General features: G+C 52.7%; 1 protein-coding gene across 2 annotated transcripts in view; it reads left to right on the plus strand.

The window, feature by feature from the left end:
• Window positions 1-2,080: 2,080 nt before the first annotated feature.
• The window catches only part of LOC138657360 (rab11 family-interacting protein 1-like), a 62,614-nt gene continuing 42,022 nt past the window's right edge, over window positions 2,081-22,672 (plus strand). Inside the window, exons 1-3 of one of the 2 annotated variants that reach the window (XM_069745101.1) lie at window positions 2,081-2,217; window positions 4,382-4,779; window positions 20,136-20,590. In XM_069745101.1, coding sequence (XP_069601202.1) covers window positions 4,424-4,779; window positions 20,136-20,590 — 811 coding nt within the window. In that variant the 5' untranslated portion in view covers window positions 2,081-2,217; window positions 4,382-4,423. The remainder of the gene's footprint in view (window positions 2,218-4,381; window positions 4,780-20,135; window positions 20,591-22,672) is intronic. The other variant, XM_069745103.1, reaches the window with a different exon arrangement.

Raw genomic sequence — 22,672 nt, forward strand, 5'->3', positions numbered from 1 at the left:
GAGAGGTGCAGTGACGGGGGGTTGTGCAGTGACTGGGGGTACAGGGAGGAGAGGAGTAGTGATGGGGGTACAGGGAGGAGAGGTGCAGTGACTGGGGGTACAGGGAGGAGAGGTGCAGTGACGGGGGGTTGTGCAGTGACTGGGGGTACAGGGAGGAGAGGAGTAGTGATGGGGGTACAGGGAGGAGAGGTGCAGTGACGGGGGGTTGTGCAGTGACTGGGGGTACAGGGAGGAGAGGAGCAGTGACTGGGGGTACAGGGAGGAGAGGTGCAGTGACGGGGGGTTGTGCAGTGACTGGGGGTACAGGGAGGAGAGGAGCAGTGACTGGGGGTACAGGGAGGAGAGGTGCAGTGACTGGGGGTACAGGGAGGAGAGGAGCAGTGATGGGGGTACAGGGAGGAGAGGTGCAGTGACGGGGGGTTGTGCAGTGACTGGGGGTACAGGGAGGAGAGGTGCAGTGACTGGGGGTACAGGGAGGAGAGGTGCAGTGACGGGGGGTTGTGCAGTGACTGGGGGTACAGGGAGGAGAGGAGCAGTGACTGGGGGTACAGGGAGGAGAGGTGCAGTGACTGGGGGTACAGGGAGGAGAGGAGCAGTGATGGGGGTACAGGGAGGAGAGGTGCAGTGACGGGGGGTTGTGCAGTGACTGGGGGTACAGGGAGGAGAGGTGCAGTGACTGGGGGTACAGGGAGGAGAGGTGCAGTGACTGGGGGTACAGGGAGGAGAGGTGCAGTGACTGGGGGTACAGGGAGGAGAGGTGCAGTGACGGGGGGTACAGGGAGGAGAGGTGCAGTGACGGGGGGTACAGGGAGGAGAGGTGCAGTGACTGGGGGTACAGGGAGGAGAGGTGCAGTAACTGGGGGTACAGGGAGGAGAGGTGCAGTGACTGGGGGTACAGGGAGGAGAGGTGCAGTGACTGGGGGTACAGGGAGGAGAGGTGCAGTGACGGGGGGTTGTGCAGTGACTGGGGGTACAGGGAGGAGAGGAGTAGTGATGGGGGTACAGGGAGGAGAGGTGCAGTTACGGGGGGTTGTGCAGTGACTGGGGGTACAGGGAGGAGAGGAGCAGTGACTGGGGGTACAGGGAGGAGAGGTGCAGTGACTGGGGGTACAGGGAGGAGAGGTGCAGTGACTGGGGGTACAGGGAGGAGAGGTGCAGTGACTGGGGGTACAGGGAGGAGAGGTGCAGTGACGGGGGGTTGTGCAGTGACTGGGGGTACAGGGAGGAGAGGAGTAGTGATGGGGGTACAGGGAGGAGAGGTGCAGTGACGGGGGGTACAGGGAGGAGAGGTGCAGTGACTGGGGGTACAGGGAGGAGAGGTGCAGTGACGGGGGGTTGTGCAGTGACTGGGGGTACAGGGAGGAGAGGAGTAGTGATGGGGGTACAGGGAGGAGAGGTGCAGTGACTGGGGGTACAGGGAGGAGAGGTGCAGTGACGGGGGGTTGTGCAGTGACTGGGGGTACAGGGAGGAGAGGAGCAGTGACGGGGGGTTGTGCAGTGACTGGGGGTACAGGGAGGAGAGGTGCAGTGACTGGGGGTACAGGGAGGAGAGGTGCAGTGACGGGGGGTTGTGCAGTGACTGGGGGTACAGGGAGGAGAGGAGTAGTGATGGGGGTACAGGGAGGAGAGGTGTAGTGACTGGGGGGGTTGTGCAGTGACTGGGGGTACAGGGAGGAGAGGTGCAGTGACGGGGGGTTGTGCAGTGACTGGGGGTACAGGGAGGAGAGGAGCAGTGACTGGGGGTACAGGGAGGAGAGGTGCAGTGACGGGGGGTTGTGCAGTGACTGGGGGTACAGGGAGGAGAGGTGCAGTGACGGGGGGTTGTGCAGTGACTGAGGATACAAGGAGGAGAGGAGCAGTGACGGGGGGGTGTTGTGTAGTAACTGGGGGTACAGGGATGAGAGGGGCAGTGACTGGGGGGGGGGTGTGCAGTGAGCAGGGATGCAGTGTCGGGTGCAGCTGTGATAATCAGGCAGTGCACATCCCCCAGTGAGCAGTGTGTGCAGTGGACATTGCAGGCTGCTCTGCTGCAGGATCTCCTCCTCCTCCTCCTCCATTTCTCCTCCTCTTCTGAGCAGCAGACACACAAGAAAGTTACTTTGCAGCAGAATCTGCAGGACCCACCCGCCTGCTCCGCTCCCCCTGCAGCAGACGCCGAGGACCCCGGATGGTCGGCGCCCCTGGGATTGTAGCAGCACAATGTGCGTCAGCTGAGAGGTGAGCTGCCTGCAGTGTGGGGGGCTGCCTGCAGTGTGGGGGGCTGCCTGCCTGCTGCTGGGAGAAGTGCTGCATCATTCAGGGGGTCACAGCTCTGTATACACTGTCAATGGGTGACCCTGTGTATATGGTGCACCCCAGGTAGGTGCTGCATACGCCGTAGGTAGGTGCTGCGTACGCCGTGGGTAGGTGCTGCGTACGCCGTGGGTAGGTGCTGCGTACGCCGTGGGTAGGTGCTGCGTACGCCGTGGGTAGGTGCTGCGTACGCCGTAGGTAGGTGCTGCGTACGCCGTAGGTAGGTGCTGCGTACGCCGTAGGTAGGTGCTGCGTACGCCGTAGGTAGGTGCTGCGTACGCCGTAGGTAGGTGCTGCGTACGCCGTAGGTAGGTGCTGCGTACGCCGTAGGTAGGTGCTGCGTACGCCGTAGGTAGGTGCTGCGTACGCCGTAGGTAGGTGCTGCGTACGCCGTGGGTGGCTGCTCATGTATACATGCAGTGCACCTTCCGTAGGTGCTGTATACAATGTTGGTGGGTGCACCTTGTCACACAGTACACTGTCGGTGGGTACTCCAGTATACGTGGTGGGCATTCATGTATACACTTTGATGTATACAATGTGGGTGGGTGCCCCTGTATACGTGGTCCGCCGTCGGTGGCTGCTCCTGTGTATGCGGTGTGCTATATACACTGGGTGTGCGCTCTTGTGTACGGACTATGCTGTTGGTGGGTGCACCCCTGTGGATGGCACTGTCCCACCCATCACCCTGCATATTTGAACCCTCCCAAGTATGGCACCCGTGGTCAGGCGCCGTCTCCCTGACCTTCTTGTCTGGTGCCCGGGTCTTGGCGCTCTTTCCTGACCCTCCAAGTGTGGTCCCTGGGATTTAGTACTTTCTTTCTATCCTCGGTGGGGTTCAGTTTTCTGTCCATGCACTCCACGTGTGGCACTTGTGGTTTGACACACTCTCTCCCTCCCCTCCACGTGTGGCACCTGGGATCCGATCTTTTGTTTTTCCTGCCATCCTTGTGTAGCGCCCTGAGTCCACTGCTCTCTCCCAGCCCTACCCGTGTGTCACCCGGGGTCTGGCGCCCTTTCCCGGTACTCCACGTATGTCGCCGGGGGCCAGCACCCTCTTCCTCCCCTTCACATGTGGCATCTAGGGTCCAGTGGTCTTTCCCTGCCATCCTCATGTAGCGCCCTGGGTCCACTGCTGTCTCCTGGCCTTCCACGTGTGGCACCTGTGGTCCAGCCTTGTTTGCCTGCCCCTTCCCTCCACGTGTGGCATCCAGGGTCCAGCCTTATTTCCCTGCCCCTTCCCTCCACGTGTGGCAGCCAGGGTCCGGTGCTTCCTCTCTGCCCCATCCCTCCACGTGTTGCGTCCAGTGCTTTCTCTGCCCCTTCCCTCCACGTGTGGCGTCCAGTGCTTTCTCTCTGCCCCATCCCTCTACGTGTGGCATCCAGGGTCTGGTGCTTTCCTCTGCCCCTTCCCTCCATGTGTGGCATCCAGGTTCTGGTGCTTCCTCTCTGCCCCATCCCTCCACGTGTTGCGTCCAGTGCTTTCTCTGCCCCTTCCCTCCACGTGTGGCGTCCAGGGTTCGGTGCTTTCTCTCTGCCCCTTCCCTCCACGTGTGGCGTCCAGGGTTCGGTGCTTTCTCTGTGTCACTTCCCTCCACGTGTGGCGTCCAGGGTTCGGTGCTTTCTCTGTGTCACTTCCCTCCACGTGTGGCGTCCAGGGTTCGGTGCTTTCTCTGTGTCACTTCCCTCCACGTGTGGCATCCAGGGTCCGGTGCTTTCCTCTGCCCCTTCCCTCCACGTGTGGCGTCCAGGGTCCAGTGCTTTCTCTCTGCCCCATCCCTCTACGTGTGGCGTCCAGGGTCCGGTGCTTTCCTCTGCCCCTTCCCTCCACGTGTGGCGTCCAGGGTCCGGTGTTTCTCTCTGTCCCTTCCCTCCACGTGTGGCGTCCAGGGTCCAGTGCTTTCCTCTGCCCCTTCCCTCCACATGTGGCGTCCAGGGTCCGGTGCTTTCCTCTGCCACTTCCCTCCACATTTGGCGCCCGGGTTCCGGCACTCTCTCCCGGCCCTCCTGGTTTAGCAGTCCGGGTAGGTAGGTCATAGTACAGATGGTCGTCTCATGTCACTTACATTAGTACTTTTTTATTTTTCAGGTACATCTGGTTCCTGGCACTTCTTACCCCCTGATTCTCCAGATGTCTCTACGGCCTGAACCCGACTTGGGTTGGTATCCCACCCATGTCCAGGTCACCATCCTGCAAGCCAAAGGGCTCCGTGCTAAAGGGAAACATGGCACCAGCGATGCCTACACATTGATCCAGGTTGGACGGGAGAAGTACAGCACCTCGGTGGCAGAGAAGACCCCGGGATCTCCAGAATGGAAGGAGGAATGTTCCTTCGAGCTTTGCCCCGGGGCCCTGGAACGAGGGGAAAACTGCGACCTCCAGCTGATTGTCATGCATCGCGCACTCATTGGCTTGGACCAGTTTCTGGGACAGGTCACCATCCCTCTACAGAACGTGTACCAGGAGGGACGATCACAGAGGAACCAGTAAGTGCACATTCACGTCTCTTCCTCTGTCCTGATCACTCCCATGTGCCCAGTATGGCCGTCAGATGCCACAGAAGTCTTCTAGCTGGTAACGACGCTCCAGCCAGTCCGGACAACAACTGCTGATCGCCTGGGTGTGGGGGGATGAGAATATTCAGCACTTCTGGTTATAGGGGCCGCTTGGTATTCAATGATAAATATCAACATGGCCACTCCCGGGAATGATCCGATCGTCTTGTCATGAGAGATTCCGCGTACGGCATCGCCCTCTGTTCACGGTCCGTCTCGGTGTCATTAATAATGTATATTTCTGCAGTGCTCGCCTATCATCCATTTGTGTGGATTCAGGTCTGTTCTGTCGTTGGGTCCATATCGCCAGGGACATCTTTATCGTATAGTGGGGTCTCTGTAGGACACCTCCTTGGTCATCTGCCGCAGCGCTCCTCACCACTAGACAGGTAGTCGAGGCCGTAGAGAAAGCCCCCAGATGTCCACGTTATGGTAGAAGATGAAGGCTTCATGGTCACCAGCAGTCTTACTTCACTCTTACTGCGTTGTCTGAGCGGTCATACAAGACTCGGGCCCTCGTACGGCCGCATCGATGGGGAGGGAAAAGCACAGAAACGTAGTGGGAAGATTGGGACATTCCATCCCAGAACGCTCAGGGTCGGCTCGATGGTCACGATCTCAGTGCGACGTTCTTTATTTTGGCTCAGGTTTTGAGGGCTGCTCAGATGATGGGGTCTGTGCGGTCCTGGTGGGAGTCCATTGTGCTGCCTGCGCCCTGTTTGCTTTTCCTCTGCTGTGTGATGTGAGCAGCGCCAGGCTGGGGAGGAAACGCCAAGAAGCCTCTGGCTCTATTTTGGTCTGGTTATTTATTAGGACGGGGCACGGTATGCAGCCTGGAATGTGCCTCCTGCTAGGCCCGAGCCCAGGGGCTGAGGAGAGCGGCCTGCATGTGTCTGTGCACACTGCTGCTGTACCTGGGCGAGCCGGGAGACGCGGGGCGCTGTACCCCGGGAGACGCGGGGCGCTGTACCGCATCACTGCGTGACATCACTTGGCTGGACTCCGCTGATCCGTATTACTCTCCTCTGATCCCACAGAAATCACCCAAAGTGAGGACACAAGCAAAAATAATCTGCACAACAATCGCTCGTCTGTTTCCTTCTAACCTACTTGTATGCTGAGCTCAGAGCGGCACTTCTGCTGCACCCACCACGGGGACTATTATTTATGTACTAGATGGTGGCCAGATTCTAACGCATCGGGTATTCCACAATATGCATGTCCACGTAGTATATTGCCCAGTCCACGTAGTATATTGCCCAGCCCACGTAGTATATTGCCCAGCCCACGTAGTATATTGCCCAGCCCACGTAGTATATTGCCCAGCCCACGTAGTATATTGCCCAGCCCACGTAGTATATTGCCCAGCCCACGTAGTATATTGCCCAGCCCACGTAGTATATTGCCCAGCCCACGTAGTATATTGCCCAGCCCACGTAGTATATTGCCCAGCCCACGTAGTATATTGCCCAGCCCACGTAGTATATTGCCCAGCCCATGTAGTATATTGCCCAGCCCACGTAGTATATTGCCCAGCCCACGTAGTATATTGCCCAGCCCACGTAGTATATTGCCCAGCCCACGTAGTATATTGCCCAGCCCATGTAGTATATTGCCCAGCCCACGTAGTATATTGCCCAGCCCATGTAGTATATTGCCCAGCCCACGTAGTATATTGCCCAGCCCATGTAGTATACAGCACAGAGCCACGTAGTATAGAGACTTAAAAAAATAAATAAACATATACTCACCTTCCGAAGGCCCGTTGCCGTTGAAGTCCTGCTATACTTGCCATCCGCCACCTTTGCTGCTCCTCGGGACGCTCCTGGGACCGGTCACCGCTCCATTGCAAGCGGCAACTTCCGGTCCCAGGGCTGTTGTGAGCAGGACCTGTGATGACGTCGCGGTCACATGCCCGTGACGTCACGGCAGCTCATTGTCGCACACCAGCCCAGAGACCGGAAGCTGCCGCTTGCAATGGTGCGGTCCCGGGAGCGTGGCGAGGAGCGGCAAAGGCGGCGGATGGTGAGTATAGCAGGTTTTTTTTTTTTTTTATTATTATTATTTTTAACATGACATATATTTTTACTATTGATGCTGCATAGGCAGCATCAATAGTAAATAGTTGGGGACACACAGGGTTAATAGCAGCGGTAACGGAGCGCGATACACCGTGGGCCGTTACCGCTGCCATTAACCCTGTGTGAGCGGTGAGTGGAGGGGATTACGGAGCGGGCGCCGGGCAGTGAGTGCAGGGGAGTAGGGGAGGGACTAATCGGACTGTGCCCGTTGCTGATTGGTCGCGGCAGCCATGACAGGCAGCTGCCGAGACCTATCAGCAAACGAATAACCGTGACAGAAGGACAGACAGACAGATGGAAGTGACCATTAGACAATTATATAGTAGATTTCATTTTTGGGGTGGTTTCAAATTCTTCATTCTTCTGAGTCCATACAAGCGATGGAAGTAATAACTTTTGTTTATGTATCCATATATCTTCATACATAGGAGCAGTATTATAATAGTTATTCTTGTACATAGAGGGCAGTATTATAGTAGTGATATTCTTGTACATAGGGGGCAGTATTATAGTAGTTATATTCTTGTACATAGGGGCAGTATTATAGTAGTTATATTCTTGTACATAGGGGCAGTATTATAGTAGTTATATTCTTGTACATAGGGGGGCAGTATTATAGTAGTTATATTCTTGTACATAGGAGCAGTATTATAGTAGTTATATTCTTGTACATAGGAGCAGTATTATAATAGTTATTCTTGTACATAGAGGGCAGTATTATAGTAGTGATATTCTTGTACATAGGAGCAGTATTATAGTAGTTATATTCTTGTACATAGGAGCAGTATTATAGTAGTTATATTCCTGTACATAGGGGGCAGTATTATAGTAGTTATATTCTTGTACATAGGAGCAGTATTATAGTAGACTGGGCATAGTAAATATCTGTGGTTAGTTATAGCACCTCACTTCTCTTATTTTCCCATCATGCCTCTCATTTTCCCAATCACATCTCTCATTTTCTCCCTCACTCCTCTCATTCCCCCCTAACACTTGTCATTTCGACCTCACATCTGTCATTTTCCGATCACTCCACTATTTTCCCTCACTCCTCTCATTTTGCACTCACACCTTTTCATTTTCACCTCAGTATATACATGTTTGTCATCTCCCTTATATATAGTATACACCTGTATGTCATCTCCTGTATATAGTATATACCTGTATGTCATCTCCCCTGTATATACCTGTATGTCATCTCCCCTGTATATAGTATATACCTGCTGTGTCATCTCCTCCTGTATATATCTGTGTGTCATCTCCTCCTGTATATAGTATATACCTGTATGTCATCTTCTATATAGCATATACCTGTATGTCATCTCCTCCTGTATATAGTATATACCTGTAGGTCATCTGCTCCTGTATATAGTATATACCTGTGTGTCATCTCCTCATGTATATAGTATATACCTGTAGGTCATCTGCTCCTGTATATAGTATATTCCTGTGTGTCATCTCCTCCTGTATATAGTGTATATACCTGTAGGTCATCTGCTCCTGTATATAGTATATATCTGTGTGTCATCTCCTCCTGTATATAGTATATATCTGTGTGTCATCTCTTCCTGTATATAGTATATACCTGTGTGCCATCTCTCCTGTATATAGTATATACCTGTGTGTCATCTCCTCCTGTATTAGACCGCATTCACACGTTATTTGCTCAGTATTTTTACCTCAGTATTTGTAAGCTAAATTGGCAGCCTGATAAATCCCCAGCCAACAGGAAGCCCTCCCCCTGGCAGTATATATTAGCTCACACATACACATAATAGACAGGTCATGTGACTGACAGCTGCCGTATTTCCTATATGGTACATTTGTTGCTCTTGTAGTTTGTCTGCTTATTAATCAGCTTTTTATTTTTGAAGGATAATACCAGACTTGTGTGTGTTTTAGGGCGAGTTTCGTTTGTCAAGTTGTGTGTGTTGAGTTGCGTGTGGCGACATGCATGTAGCGACTTTTGTGAGATGAGTTTTGTGTGGCAACATGCGTGTAGCAACTTTTTGTGTGTCGAGTTGCATGTGACAGGTTAGTGTAGCAAGTTGTGTGCAGCAAGTTTTGCGCATGGCGAGTTTTGCGCGTGGTGAGTTTTATGTGTAGTACCTTTTGAGTATGTGCAAGTTTTGTGTGAGGCAACTTTTGCATGTGTTGCAACTTTTGTGCGTGTGGCAATTTTTCCGCGTGTGCAAGTTTTGCGTGTGGCGAGTTTTCCATGAGGTGAGTTTTGCACTTGTGGCGAGTTTTGCGAGAGCCTAGTTTTTGCATGTGGCGAGTTTTGCGCGTGGCGAGTTTTGAGCGGCGACTTTTGTGTTTCGACTTTTATGTGGCGAGGTTGGTGTATGTGTGGTGAAATGTGTGCTGAGGGTGATATGTGTTCAAGCACATTTTGTGTGTGTGTTCATATCCCCATGTGTGGTGAGTATCTCATGTCGGGGCCCCACCTTAGCAACTGTACGGTATATACTCTTTGGCGCCATCGCTCTCATTCTTTAAAGGTACCGTCACACTAGACGATATCGCTAGCGATCCGTGACGTTGCAGCGTCCTCGCTAGCGATATCGTCCAGTGTGACAGGCAGCAACGATCAGGCCCCTGCTGTGCTGTCGCTGGTCGGGGAAGAAAGTCCAGAACTTTATTTCGTCGCTGGACTCCCCGCAGACATCGCTGAATCAGCGTGTGTGACACCGATTCAGCGATGTCTTCACTGGTAACCAGGGTAAACATCGGGTAACTAAGCGCAGAGCCGCGCTTAGTAACCCGATGTTTACCCTGGTTACCAGCGTAAAAAAACAAACAGTACATACTTGCATTCAGCTGTCTGTCCCTTGCCGTCTGGTTCCTGCACTGACTGCTGGCCGTAAAGTGAAAGCAGAGCACAGCCACAGCGGTGAGTCACCGCTGTGTGACTCACCGCTGAGCTGTGCTTTCACTTTCACTTTACGGCCAGCAGTCAGTGCAGGAACCAGACGGCAAGGGACAGACAGCTGAATGTAAGTATGTACTGTTTGTTTTTTTTACGCTGGTAACCAGGGTAAACATCGGGTTACTAAGCGCGGCCCTGCGCTTAGTTACCCGATGTTTACCCTGGTTACCGGGGACCTCGGGATCGTTGGTCGCTGAAGAGCGGTCTGTGTGACAGCTCTCCAGCGACCAAACAGCGACGCTGCAGCGATCCGGATCATTGTCGGTATCACTGCAGCGTCGCTAAGTGTGACGGTACCTTTAGTCCCCCTTGTTCACATCTGGCAGCTGTCAATTTGCCTCCAATATTTTTCCTTTCACTTTTCCCCATTATGTAGATAGGGGCAAAATTGTTTGGTGAATTGGAAAGCGCGGGGTTAAAATTTCACCTCACAACGTAGCCTATGACGCTCTCAGGGTCCAGACGTGTGACTGTGCAAAATTTTGTAGCTGTGACGGTGCAGATGCCAATCCCGGACACACACACACACACACACACACACACACACACACACACACACACACACACACACACACACACACACACACACACACACACACACACACACACACACACACACACACACACACACACACACCTTTATATATTAGATATATTCTTGTACATAGGGGCAGTATTATAGTAGTTATATTCTTGTACATAGGGGCAGTATTATAGTAGTTATATTCTTGTACATAGGAGCAGTATTATAGTAGTTATATTCTTGTACATAGGAGCAGTATTATAGTAGTTATATTCTTGTACATAGGAGCAGTATTATAGTAGTTATATTCTAGTACATAGGAGGCAGTATTATAGTAGTTATATTCTTGTACATAGGGGCAGTATTATAGTAGTTATATTCTTGTACATAGGAGCAGTATTATAGTAGTTATATTCTAGTACATAGGAGGCAGTATTATAGTAGTTATATTCTTGTACATAGGGGCAGTATTATAGTAGTTATATTCTTGTACATAGGGGCAGTATTATAGTAGTTATATTCTTGTACATAGGGGCAGTATTATAGTAGTTATATTCTTGTACATGGGGGCAGTATTATAGTAGTTATATTCTTGTACATGGGGGCAGTATTATAGTAGTTATATTCTTGTACATGGGGGCAGTATTATAGTAGTTATATTCTTGTACATAGGGGGCAGTATTATAGTAGTTATATTCTTGTACATAGGGGGCAGTATTATAGTAGTTATATTCTTGTACATAGGGGCAGTATTATAGTAGTTATATTCTTGTACATAGGGGGCAGTATTATAGTAGTTATATTCTTGTACATAGGGGGCAGTATTATAGTAGTTATATTCTTGTACATAGGGGGCAGTATTATAGTAGTTATATTCTTGTACATAGGGGGCAGTATTATAGTAGTTATATTCTTGTACATAGGAGCAGTATTATAGTAGTTATATTCTTGTAGATAGGGGCAGTATTATAGTAGATATGCTGCCCTGAGTGTGTCGGTCAGTGACTGGAGAGCTGACATCTAGGCTCCATATTGGTTCCTATACTTATTTCTTGGTGTTTTCTAGACTCTTAGCCGTGGCTGTCTCTGGTTATCCCCTGTATCTGTGGCTGGGGGAGACCTTGTGTAATCGGGTTGTGGGGGCAGCAGCAGCGTCTGATCTCGGTGGGATCGGAGAGGATGCTCTCTTGATGTAGTCCTTGCTTTCTACTTGTTATATACTCCCCAGTAGACACACAACAGAGGTGAAATACATCATGTCTGTTTCCTTCGGATTATCCAAAGTTCTGGATTATCAGATGTTGATAATGGCTGGAGAGCCTCCAGGAGGAGCGGCCGGACCCTCAGTGAGAGGTGATGAAGCCTCAGTGTTTTTCCCTGGCGGTCGGGGGGAGTTTTGCGGTTTTTCCGTGGCCTTTTCCAGGAATTTTCCAGTTTATATCTGGTCTCGCCCTCCTGAGACATTCATTCAGATCTCGCTCCTGTCCGGCACCTTCCCCTGTTCAGGCTGCTGCGTCCCACCTGTAGGGACACGTTGGGGGCTGGTGGTCCGTCAGGAGATCACACCGGGGGGCTCCTGAGGTACCTTGTGCCTCCTGCCTCGCCTCATGGACTTGTTGTGCATTGGTCGTTATTTCCCTTTGTACAACTGTCTGACAATCTGTCACCGGATTTGGTGGGTCTCCGGCCCGTCCTTTGTGCTCGGTGGTCTCCCTCTTACCACCCATAGTGCGGCAGCTTTGGTGGATGGGATGTAGCAGAGCTGACATCGGGGTCCTGTCTGCACAGGCTGGGGGTGAACCCTCTAGTCGTGTGGATAGGACCCCCGGTGATCAGATGAGGCAGGACTCTTGACAGGCCGTGACCACAACCCCCATGTTAGCAGGTCCCGGCCTCCCCTCCCCCAGTCACTAATATCTAGAATCATCACATTGTTGTAGTATTTCTCGCTTTCTGGGAATTTCTGGTAAATCCCTGTCAGACCTGCGCCCCGCCGCCCCCTCCTGAGGGGCACTGATCGGATAGGAGGGGCGCACATACTTTTTTTTTATTTTCCAGCTGTCTCTGCAGGTTTTTCCTATTTTGCTTCCCTTTTACGTTCCAACTGCTGAATAATGGCCGACGCTCGTCAGCCGTTCCCTGGCCCGGTGGTCACAGACCTGCTGCTCCTAGCCAAAGGGGAAAAGAGGGGGACAAAGATACCCGAAATATTCATATAGAGTGACAGAAGACCATATAGTCCTATATATACCGGTGACTATAAAGTACCCACCCCGGTATGTTCTGTATGACCAGGGACCCCCCCATATGATCAGACCTCTGTGGGCACGGCTGCTGGCCAGGAGGATTTGGCTGGTTAATTGGGTCCCTGGCTGCGGTCAGTCCGTGTCGAGCCCCTGGCTGCTCCAGTGCCATGGTGGATTCTGACCTGTGGGTGTCTGTGAGGTGGGCACTGACAACCATGTAGTGTGATTTGGGCTCTGACAACTGTGTGCATGAGGTGGGAAGACAACTGCCGGCCCTGTCCCCGTGGTGCGCCGCCGGCCCTGTCCCCGTGGTGCGCCGCCGGCCCCTTCTAGCAGTCTTGTAGCCGACATCCGGAGGTCCTGGTGGGTGACCGGTGGAGACGATTAGTTCTGGGTGGGTTGCCCCTTAGGCCGTTGGCTGTGGGGGGCACAGAGCTGGTCTGACCACATGGTGCAAATGCCAAAAAAACAAGTGTATACGTGACCGCCTCATCCCCGGAGAAATGCACAGGCTTATTTCTGCTTCTGGCCGCTTGTGAGGGACTACAACACTCAGCATGCCCCCTACAAGGTCTCCAGAGTTTATCTGATTGATCACAGGGCCTCGTAGAATAAGGGTCAGGGTAGCGCAGCCATAACATGTGATTGTGACACCAAGCGGCGGTCCTGACGGTGCCCCCTGATGGCACAAAAATGGCGCTGCCGTCAGCCCGATGACCCCGCAGTGACGGGCACCATGGACTGCGCACAAGTGTAAGGATGTTCTGGAAGCCTGGGGGGGCACTTACTTTCTAATGGATCTTGTGACCGGGTGTGATGGTTTCTCCGCTCCTGCCTCCATGAGTGACGCTGTGATTCTCCGCCGAGCCTCTTAGTCACCAGGATCGGAGGCATCTGATGGTCAGGCGTTCTGCTAGTCCAGCACGTGCTACCTGACCCGTCTGTCCTCTGACCGTCCACAGTCCCATGGTTCCGGGGCTGCAGCTGGTTCACAATTCTTACCTGGGACTTGCTCTCCTGCTGTCCCCCATGCTTTACACTACAGCTCAGATTGCTATTGTAAATGATCAGTCTCTGTATATTGAGGCTCGCTCCTGCATGGAGACACTGCCCAGGGATTCCTTGTTACCGTGGTGTGGAGCAGAGCCGTGCCCAGCGCTGTGCCCGGCCGCCGTTTTCTGTGCGGGTTGCATGCCCCACCGTGCTACAGTCAATGCCCCTGGCATCAGCAAATGGCCCCGCGTCCTCTGCGACCCACCACCAGTATAATTATGCCCTACATAATGTTCCTAGCCTGGCACCAGCCTCTGTGTTGGCGATGCAGGGACAGCTTATCCCTGGCCGCAGGGTCCCCACAGATTCCAGCTGATAATCGGGGGTCCTGGATGCGGGGCAGCCTGTGATCAGCCAGTTACTTGGGGCAATAATGGATGGGGGTAGTGGTTGCTCCAGATCAGGGGCTGGTGATCACGTCTTACCTTGTGCAGACCCCAATCCTCAGCTCCCTGTAGGTCACTGGCTTCTCCTATGGGGGGCGCTATATGGCACAGATATTGTGGAGACCCATTGATAATTGGGGGTAGGGCAACGGCTGCACCTCACTGGCTTACACTTCAGAGCTCGCCGACGCCGTCGCTTCCATCTCCAGAAGCTGTAGGGGACGGACGGTAAATGCCATTACTGCACCTTCTCATTACACACAATTAGAATATCATCAAAAAGTGAATTTGTCAGTTCCTCTGTACAAAAATTGAAAATCGTATATTATATAGTCATTACACAGTGATCTATTTCACGTGTTTATTTCTGATAATGTTGTCTCCCATCGAGCACATTAGGGACGTCATGGGTCGGTGATCACACAGGAGCTGCCAGCAGCGGATCTTGATGATTTGTCCAGTTCTCAGACGACCATTAGTAACCTTGGGGCTGGGGGTGCCGGAGGTACTGGGGCTTCTGGCTCAGACTCCAGATGTTTTGAATATTTCGTTCCTGTGTTTCCATCATTTTCAGATCCGTGACGTCTCCATCCTGTGATTTCCAGAATTCCAGCACTTTTCTCTCTGGATGTTGCAGTTCTATTGTTGAGCAGTGTATGTAATATAAAAACTATAAAATAATCAGAGCGGAGGTAGCGCGGGGCCGTGTGCGAGCGGAGGTAGCGCGGGGCCGTGTGCGAGCGGAGGTAGCGCGGGGCCGTGTGCGAGCGGAGGTAGCGCGGGGCCGTGTGCGAGCGGAGGTAGCGCGGGGCCGTGTGCGAGCGGAGGTAGCGCGGGGCCGTGTGCGAGCGGAGGTAGCGCGGGGCCGTTTGAGCCCTTGTGTTGGATCATAGCGCCATGCTGTGCAGGCCGTGCCCTGGTGGCTGTACCCCGTACGTACATCCTATAGGTCCAGCCTCTATTCACAGCTGCTACATAATGTCACCGCTGTCAATCAAGAGGTGAAGGAAGAGGAGCCATAGACTAAGGGCAGCGATACACCCGCCACATGCCAATAAGACTCATTTTCATCAAAGCCGGTGACGCGGTGTTGGGTAGCGTTTGTCCTCCTCTGCCCGTTGCTTTCACAGGGCAGTGTTCACATTGTGGCACATCTTCAGTTGGCGAAAAAATCTCTTAATCCTAACATTCTGCTTCTCTGGTTACACCATCCATATGTGCGGAGAGCTCTTATCACCGCTCTCTATAGCTTTTATATTTAGATTGTGACTTTTCCTGTTCCAGGCGGCCGCAGGAAGCAACCGCAGCGCTCTGTAGCCCTCGGTCACAGTGGTATCGGAGACCTGACTGGCGAGGGCGAGCACCGTGCAGTATTTACTGCCATCACGGGTATGGGGGGTGTCTGGAGGAACAGCTGTTGGCTCAGTGAGCGTACACTTGTATGAAGGCATCTGGAGGAACAGCTGTTGGCTCAGTGAGCGTACACTTGTATGTAGGCATCTGGAGGAACAGCTGCTCGCTCAGTGAGCGTGCACTTGTATGAAGGCATCTGGAAGAACAGCTGGCTCAGTGAGCATGCACTTGTATGAAGGCATCTGGAAGAACAGCTGTTGGCTCAGTGAGCGTGCACTTGTATGAAGGCATCTGGAAGAACAGCTGGCTCAGTGAGCGTACACTTGTATGAAGGCATCTGGAAGAACAGCTGTTGGCTCAGTGAGCGTGCACTTGTATGAAGGCATCTGGAAGAACAGCTGTTGGCTCAGTGAGCATGCACTTGTATGAAGGCATCTGGAAGAACAGCTGTTGGCTCAGTGAGCGTGCACTTGTATGAAGGCATCTGGAAGAACAGCTGTTGGCTCAGTGAGCGTGCACTTGTATGAAGGCATCTGGAAGAACAGCTGTTGGCTCAGTGAGCGTACACTTGTATGAAGGCATCTGGAAGAACAGCTGTTGGCTCAGTGAGCGTGCACTTGTATGAAGGCATCTGGAAGAACAGCTGTTGGCTCAGTGAGCGTGCACTTGTATGAAGGCATCTGGAGGAACAGCTGTTGGCTCAGTGAGCGTACACTTGTATGAAGGCATCTGGAGGAACAGCTGTTGGCTCAGTGAGCGTACACTTGTATGAAGGCATCTGGAGGAACAGCTGTTGGCTCAGTGAGCGTGCACTTGTATGAAAGCATCTGGAGGAACAGCTGTTGGCTCAGTGAGCGTACACTTGTATGAAGGCATCTGGAGGAACAGCTGTTGGCTCAGTGAGCGTGCAGTGTCTGGGGTACAGCTGTGGGCTTTCACTGGTGGGTAGTCGGCCCCCATTAGGTGACCCCAGCGTGTTGTGCGGTGACAGAGCCTTGTCCCGGTGACTGCAGCCTCCTATCAGGATTGTGCTGTGAACACAGATCACTTCGTCATCTATTATGACTTTCCAATGTGTCTGTAAGACATGCTGTCAATGATTTTTATTTTTTTTTTGATCAGCCATGCAGAAAAATAAAACGTCAAGTTGGCAACCTGAGTGAGGTGCCAATAGTGGAGCCCCCTTTATTAGTGATGAGGGTCCACAGCTTGGGCACTGGTTTCCTGTGCTGTCACTGCTGGTTGTGTAAGCGTGCGCTCGGTATCACTAGGAAGTGTGTAATGCCGGCGGTGACCGCAGAGTGCTCGCTGTGTCATCACCGATGGCTCCTGCCTCTTTCACGGTACTTGTAGGTTTTGGAGGTGGTCGGTCACATCCCAGGTGTGCCACTTTGTCACCACAGTGCTGGAAATGCCCAGTGTGCCCTGTGCCCCGAACTCGCATGGGGCTGCTGAAATGATGATGCTCAGGATCTCTATCTACAGAGTGGGGGTTAAAGCGCTCAACATCCTACGGGCCGCTTACATCCGAGGGTCAAAGCAAGTAATCGGACCATGTGACCCAAATACAAACTCTGGACCAAAACTGAGCCCGGGGGGTTCTGCCAGAGGTCTGCAGTCAGGGTGGGGGCGGTGGATACTTGTATTCGGGGGGTTCTGCTGGAGGTTCATGGTCTGTGTGGGGGTCTTATGGGAGTCTAGCGCACAGGATGCTTGTAGTCGGGGATGGGGGTCTGGCATGCAGTATACTTGTAGTTGGGGTCGAGCTGGGGGGAAACCCGCCTGATGCTTGTAACGGGGTGGGGACGCTGTCAGGCGGTGTCAGATGCTGGTAGATGGGGGGCAGTGGGGTGTCGCATGCTGGTGGAGGCGCTCCGGGTGCCTGTGATTGGGATAGGGGCTGTCCGATGGTCGCTGGTGTGGGGGCTGCTCCTGGCCCTCAGTGGGGGTGCTGGAGCTCTGTCATCGGGGTGGCACCGCCCTGTGTGGGTGAACATTTCAGTAAAACATGCAGGATCCTCACTGTTCAGCCAGGAACTGGTGATCACAGCCAGGAATACATCTGGCGACCAGGAAAGAAGTGTTTGAGCCGTGTGAACCTGCGTTTATCGCGCAGACACCAGCATCGGTATCCCTATGACAACACTTCCTGGCTGAGCTGCTCTTCAGTGCACCGCTCCTGTGATACACAGCCTTGTAATCTAGCCGAGAACTCGTCAGGCGGCCGCACAAGTCCTTTATCAGTCCTGCTGCAGAACGTACGGGCCGGGCTGATTCCGCAATAAACAGGCATCCGCAGGAAGCCACCACAGCACTTGTGGCTTTGTGTCCGGACTGTCATCATTAATTGTACTAATTACTGTTTTTCTGCAGAATGCAGTGCTGTCATAAGACAGTAAGGAGGGAGCGGCTGCCGTGGGGCTGGCGGCTGGGGAGGGAGGGGCTGCCATGGGGCTGGCGGCTGGGGAGGGAGGGAGCGGCTGCCGTGGGGCTGGCGGCTGGGGAGGGAGGGAGCGGCTGCCGTGGGGCTGGCGGCTGGGGAGGGAGGGAGCGGCTGCCGTGGGGCTGGCGGCTGGGGAGGGAGGGAGCGGCTGCCGTGGGGCTGGCGGCTGGGGAGGGAGGGAGCGGCTGCCATGGGGCTGGCGACTGGGGAGGGAGGGGGCGGCTGCCATGGGGCTGGCGACTGGGGAGGGAGGGGGCGGCTGCCATGGGGCTGGCGGCTGGGGAGGGAGGGGGTGGCTGCCATGGAGCTGGCGGCTGGGGGGGGAGGGAGCGGCTGCCATGGGGCTGGCGGCTGGGGAGGGAGGGGCTGCCATGGGGCTGGCGGCTGGGGAGGGAGGGAGCGGCTGCCATGGGGCTGGCGGCTGGGGAGGAAGGGGGCGGCTGCCATGGGGCTGGCGGCTGGGGAGGGAAGGGGCGGCTGCCATGGAGCTGGCGGCTGGGGGGGGAGGGAGCGGCTGCCATGGGGCTGGCGGCTGGGGAGGGAGGGGCTGCCATGGGGCTGGCGGCTGGGGAGGGAGGGGCTGCCATGGGGCTGGCGGCTGGGGAGGGAGGGGCTGCCATGGGGCTGGCGGCTGGGGAGGATGGGGCTGGCGGCTGGGGAGGGAGGGGCTGCCATGGGGCTGGCGGCTGGGGAGGGAGGGGCTGCCATGGGGCTGGCGGCTGGGGAGGGAGGGAGCGGCTGCCATGGGGCTGGCGGCTGGGGAGGGAGGGAGCGGCTGCCATGGGGCTGGCGGCTGGGGAGGGAGGGGGCGGCTGCCATGGGGCTGGCGGCTGCGGAGGGATCGCCCGTTGGACAGCCCCCTCTCTGTGATTGGCAGGCTTTCTGTATATATCCCCCGCCCTGGTCTGTTGCATAGATTGACGATTTGGGGACGTTTTGTGAAGCCGCCGGGCATTGTTCTGGGTTTCCTTGGAGACTGCGGACATTCGGCACCCCTCACGGTAAGGTGCGGCGCTGTGTCCCCGGAGATTCTGGTGCTCTTCTTGGCTCTGTCTATAAAGCCCAGAGTAAATATGACCACTCCTAAAGTCTGGGCCGAGCACAGCCGCCTGGCCAGAGGCGTGGTGATGGGAGACCCCCTATCTGGGCCCGGTGTGGGGGCCGCTCCGACCTCCATCACTACAGGACATATAATTTGTGGCCGGCAGACAGGCGTTGATCTATTGAGCCGCACAGTTCACCATCGTGTGTTGTGAAGAGCCAACTAGAAGTGAATTTTCCCTTGAATTTCATTGGCCCCGTGGGGTGAGGAGGGGCTGAGGGCCGGGGAAAGATCGCAAAATGCAAATCCTTAAATCCTACAGAACCGGTTTGACAAAAATATCGTCCAAAGTGTCTTAACTTTGTAGAATTTCCTTAGACCCGAGTTGAGCGTCCGATCGGTCCTTGTCTGCCGGTTCTGGTCTTGGCATCCTGCTCGCTCTCCGTGAATCGGCGGGGGGCGTTCCAGTTTACAATCGGAGGCTGCGGACCCCATAATCCTCTTTTGAGCTAAATAAAAAAGTAAATGGAGGTTTATTGTTCTCCTTTCTGTCTCCACAAGATACAAGGCTGAATGTGATTAGAAATACTACAGTATACTGCTCGTTGCCAAGGGCACCGGCCGCCTCCTCAGTCTCAGTGGTGGTCGGTCCCGGCAGCGAGCGCAGCGCTTACAGGGTCGTTGAATGCGAGCGCTCCATTCTTTCATTGGTGTTGGGGGTTGTTTTGTTTTGTCTTTTCTTCTCATTGAAAGTAATGAACAACTGCAAAAAAAAGTTATAAAAGCAGCATAAAGTATGTGCAGGTTTTTTGGTGAAAGTCTAACTTTTAGCGTCGTGTACTGTAGACAATTCGCACTTGTAACCCGCTTTATATACGCAGCATTTTTAAGGTTTTCAAATGCCCAGTGTGACCATACCCCTGCAGAGGACACAGAGGTAATCTGCTGATCTCGCCGGTGACCCTCTGTAGGCAGAACACAGGGGAGAGGCTCCTGCTGCAGCCACTTCACATCTGCATTCGTAGCCAATTCCATAAAAAAATGCCGGAAACCTGGTGGAGCTTGTTGTAGTCATTGGGGTCCGTTTGGCGCCGGTGATTAAAGTCTATGGAGCAGAACGTCAACGAGCGCATGTGTGAACAGAGCCCAGAACATGTAGATTTGGAGGAATCTTCTTGAGAACTCGTTTCCTCCCAACCACTTTGTGTTTTTTCTTTTTGCTCTCTTGCAGATGGTACAAGCTCCATTCAAAGCCAGGAAAAAGAGCGAAGGAGCGCGGGGAGCTCCAAGTGTCCATCCAGTTCACCAGGAACAGTCTGACGGCCAGCATGTTTGACCTGTCCATCAAAGACAAACCCAAAACTCCATTCGGGAAACTGAAGGACAAGCTGAAGGTCAAGAAGCTCTCGCAGATGGAGTCGTCCTCCGCCATCGTGCCCAGCAACATCGGCCGGCTGGACAGCGATGATGAGGATGAGAAGAAGCCAAAGTCCAAGGCAGCAGCGTTCTTCAAGGGACGTCTACGGAAAGGCTCCTTAACCAGGTCCAATACGTCTTTGGGCTCGGACAGCACCATCTCCTCCACGAGCGGCACCATTCCCACCACTGCTGGAATCTCCATAGTTCTTCCCGATGTCGTCAAGAAACCTGCCAGCAGAAACAGCAGCGTCTCCACCGAGCCCGCGGGTGAGCGACTGTGTGTTCTGTGGGGATTCCCACCAAAACGATAATTCTCATTACTAATCTGCTTCGTTTTTCCTTCCCTGCTGCTATTTTGGCCAGACAAGTCTGATAAAAGGGGTTGTCCACTGTCTATTGCTGTCTGCAGAGTGAGTGAACTGAGGATCTGTCAGTGAGCTCCTTCTCACAGTCCAATGGGGGCTGATCTATAACCAAAGATCACATGAAAGATGAGTGGGCAGGAACACGGCGCCTGTAGAAGCTGAACGGTGAAACATTTGGAATGAAGCTGAATTGCAAAAACATATCTTTAGCTTCATCTGAAGTCCTTTGCCGGACGCAATCCCAGAGACCCCTCACACATTGGACATTTAATTTTGAATGGCGGCCTTTCAGATCTACATGTCTGAGAGCCAAACCGGTCCTTGTTCAGGCGTTACACACTGACATGGGACTATATAAGGGTCAGGAGTCCAGTGGGCGGGGCGATGGCCTCCATCACCGCCATCTCCGTGCTTCTGTGAAGACCAACCTCGTGTACCATATACCGCCATATAGACAAGTGATCACACGATTGCAGACTCCAGTGCCCTTAGAGGGAGAAAATGAAGTAAAACATTTTAGATCCTCTATATTTAAAATAAATAAGTATAAATCTATATGATTCCAGAAAGTGATTCCAATTCCCCGCATTTTCTTATACACGGGTTTATTTCCTTTGTGTGTTTTGGAACCGCACAAAAACGGAGAAAAAAGGGCAAATTGGACCTAATGTCACACACAACCCCAAAATGAGGCCGCACAAAAGTATTGGCACCCTCCGCTCCAGGTCTCTGCTTTTATTTTTTTATTTTTTTTTTACCTCTGTATTGGAACAATACAAAAAAAAAAAAACCCCAGAGGAAATCTAAAATGTATATTCCAAAAGCTATGAAATTGCAATTATGCTCTGGGAGAAATACTTCAATTTCAAGGGTGCAAACACTATCGCTATAAAAAAAAAAAAAAAAAAAAATATATATATATATATATATATATATATATATATATATATATATATATATATATATATATATATATATATATATATATATATATATATATTATACATTATACAGTGGGGCAAAGAAGTATTTAGTCAGTCAGCAATAGTGCAAGTTCCACCACTTAAAAAGATGAGAGGCGTCTGTAATTTACATCATAGGTAGACCTCATCTATGGGAGACAAACTGAGAAAAAAAAAATCCAGAAAATCACATTGTCTGTTTTTTTTAACAATTTATTTGCATATTATGGTGGAAAATAAGTATTTGGTCAAAAACAAACAATCAAGATTTCTGGCTCTCACAGACCTGTAACTTCTTCTTTAAGAGTCTCCTCTTTCCTCCACTCATTACCTGTAGTAATGGCACCTGTTTAAACTTGTTATCAGTATAAAAAGACACCTGTGCACACCCTCAAACAGTCTGACTCCAAACTCCACTATGGTGAAGACCAAAGAGCTGTCAAAGGACACCAGAAACAAAATTGTAGCCCTGCACCAGGCTGGGAAGACTGAATCTGCAATAGCCAACCAGCTTGGAGTGAAGAAATCAACAGTGGGAGCAATAATTAGAAAATGGAAGACATACAAGACCACTGATAATCTCCCTTGATCTGGGGCTCCACGCAAAATCCCACCCCGTGGGGTCAGAATGATCACAAGAACGGTGAGCAAAAATCCCAGAACCACGCGGGGGGAACTAGTGAATGAACTGCAGAGAGCTGGGACCAATGTAACAAGGTCTACCATAAGTAACACACTACGCCACCATGGACTCAGATCCTGCAGTGCCAGACGTGTCCCACTGCTTAAGCCAGTACATGTCCGGGCCCGTCTGAAGTTTGCTAGAGAGCATTTGGATGATCCAGAGGAGTTTTGGGAGAATGTCCTATGGTCTGATGAAACCAAACTGGAACTGTTTGGTAGAAACACAACTTGTCGTGTTTGGAGGAAAAAGAATACTGAGTTGCATCCATCAAACACCATACCTACTGTAAAGCATGGTGGTGGAAACATCATGCTTTGGGGCTGTTTCTCTGCAAAGG

Source organism: Ranitomeya imitator, chromosome 1 (genome assembly GCF_032444005.1).
Source record: "Ranitomeya imitator isolate aRanImi1 chromosome 1, aRanImi1.pri, whole genome shotgun sequence".
Lineage (NCBI taxonomy): Eukaryota > Metazoa > Chordata > Amphibia > Anura > Dendrobatidae > Ranitomeya > Ranitomeya imitator.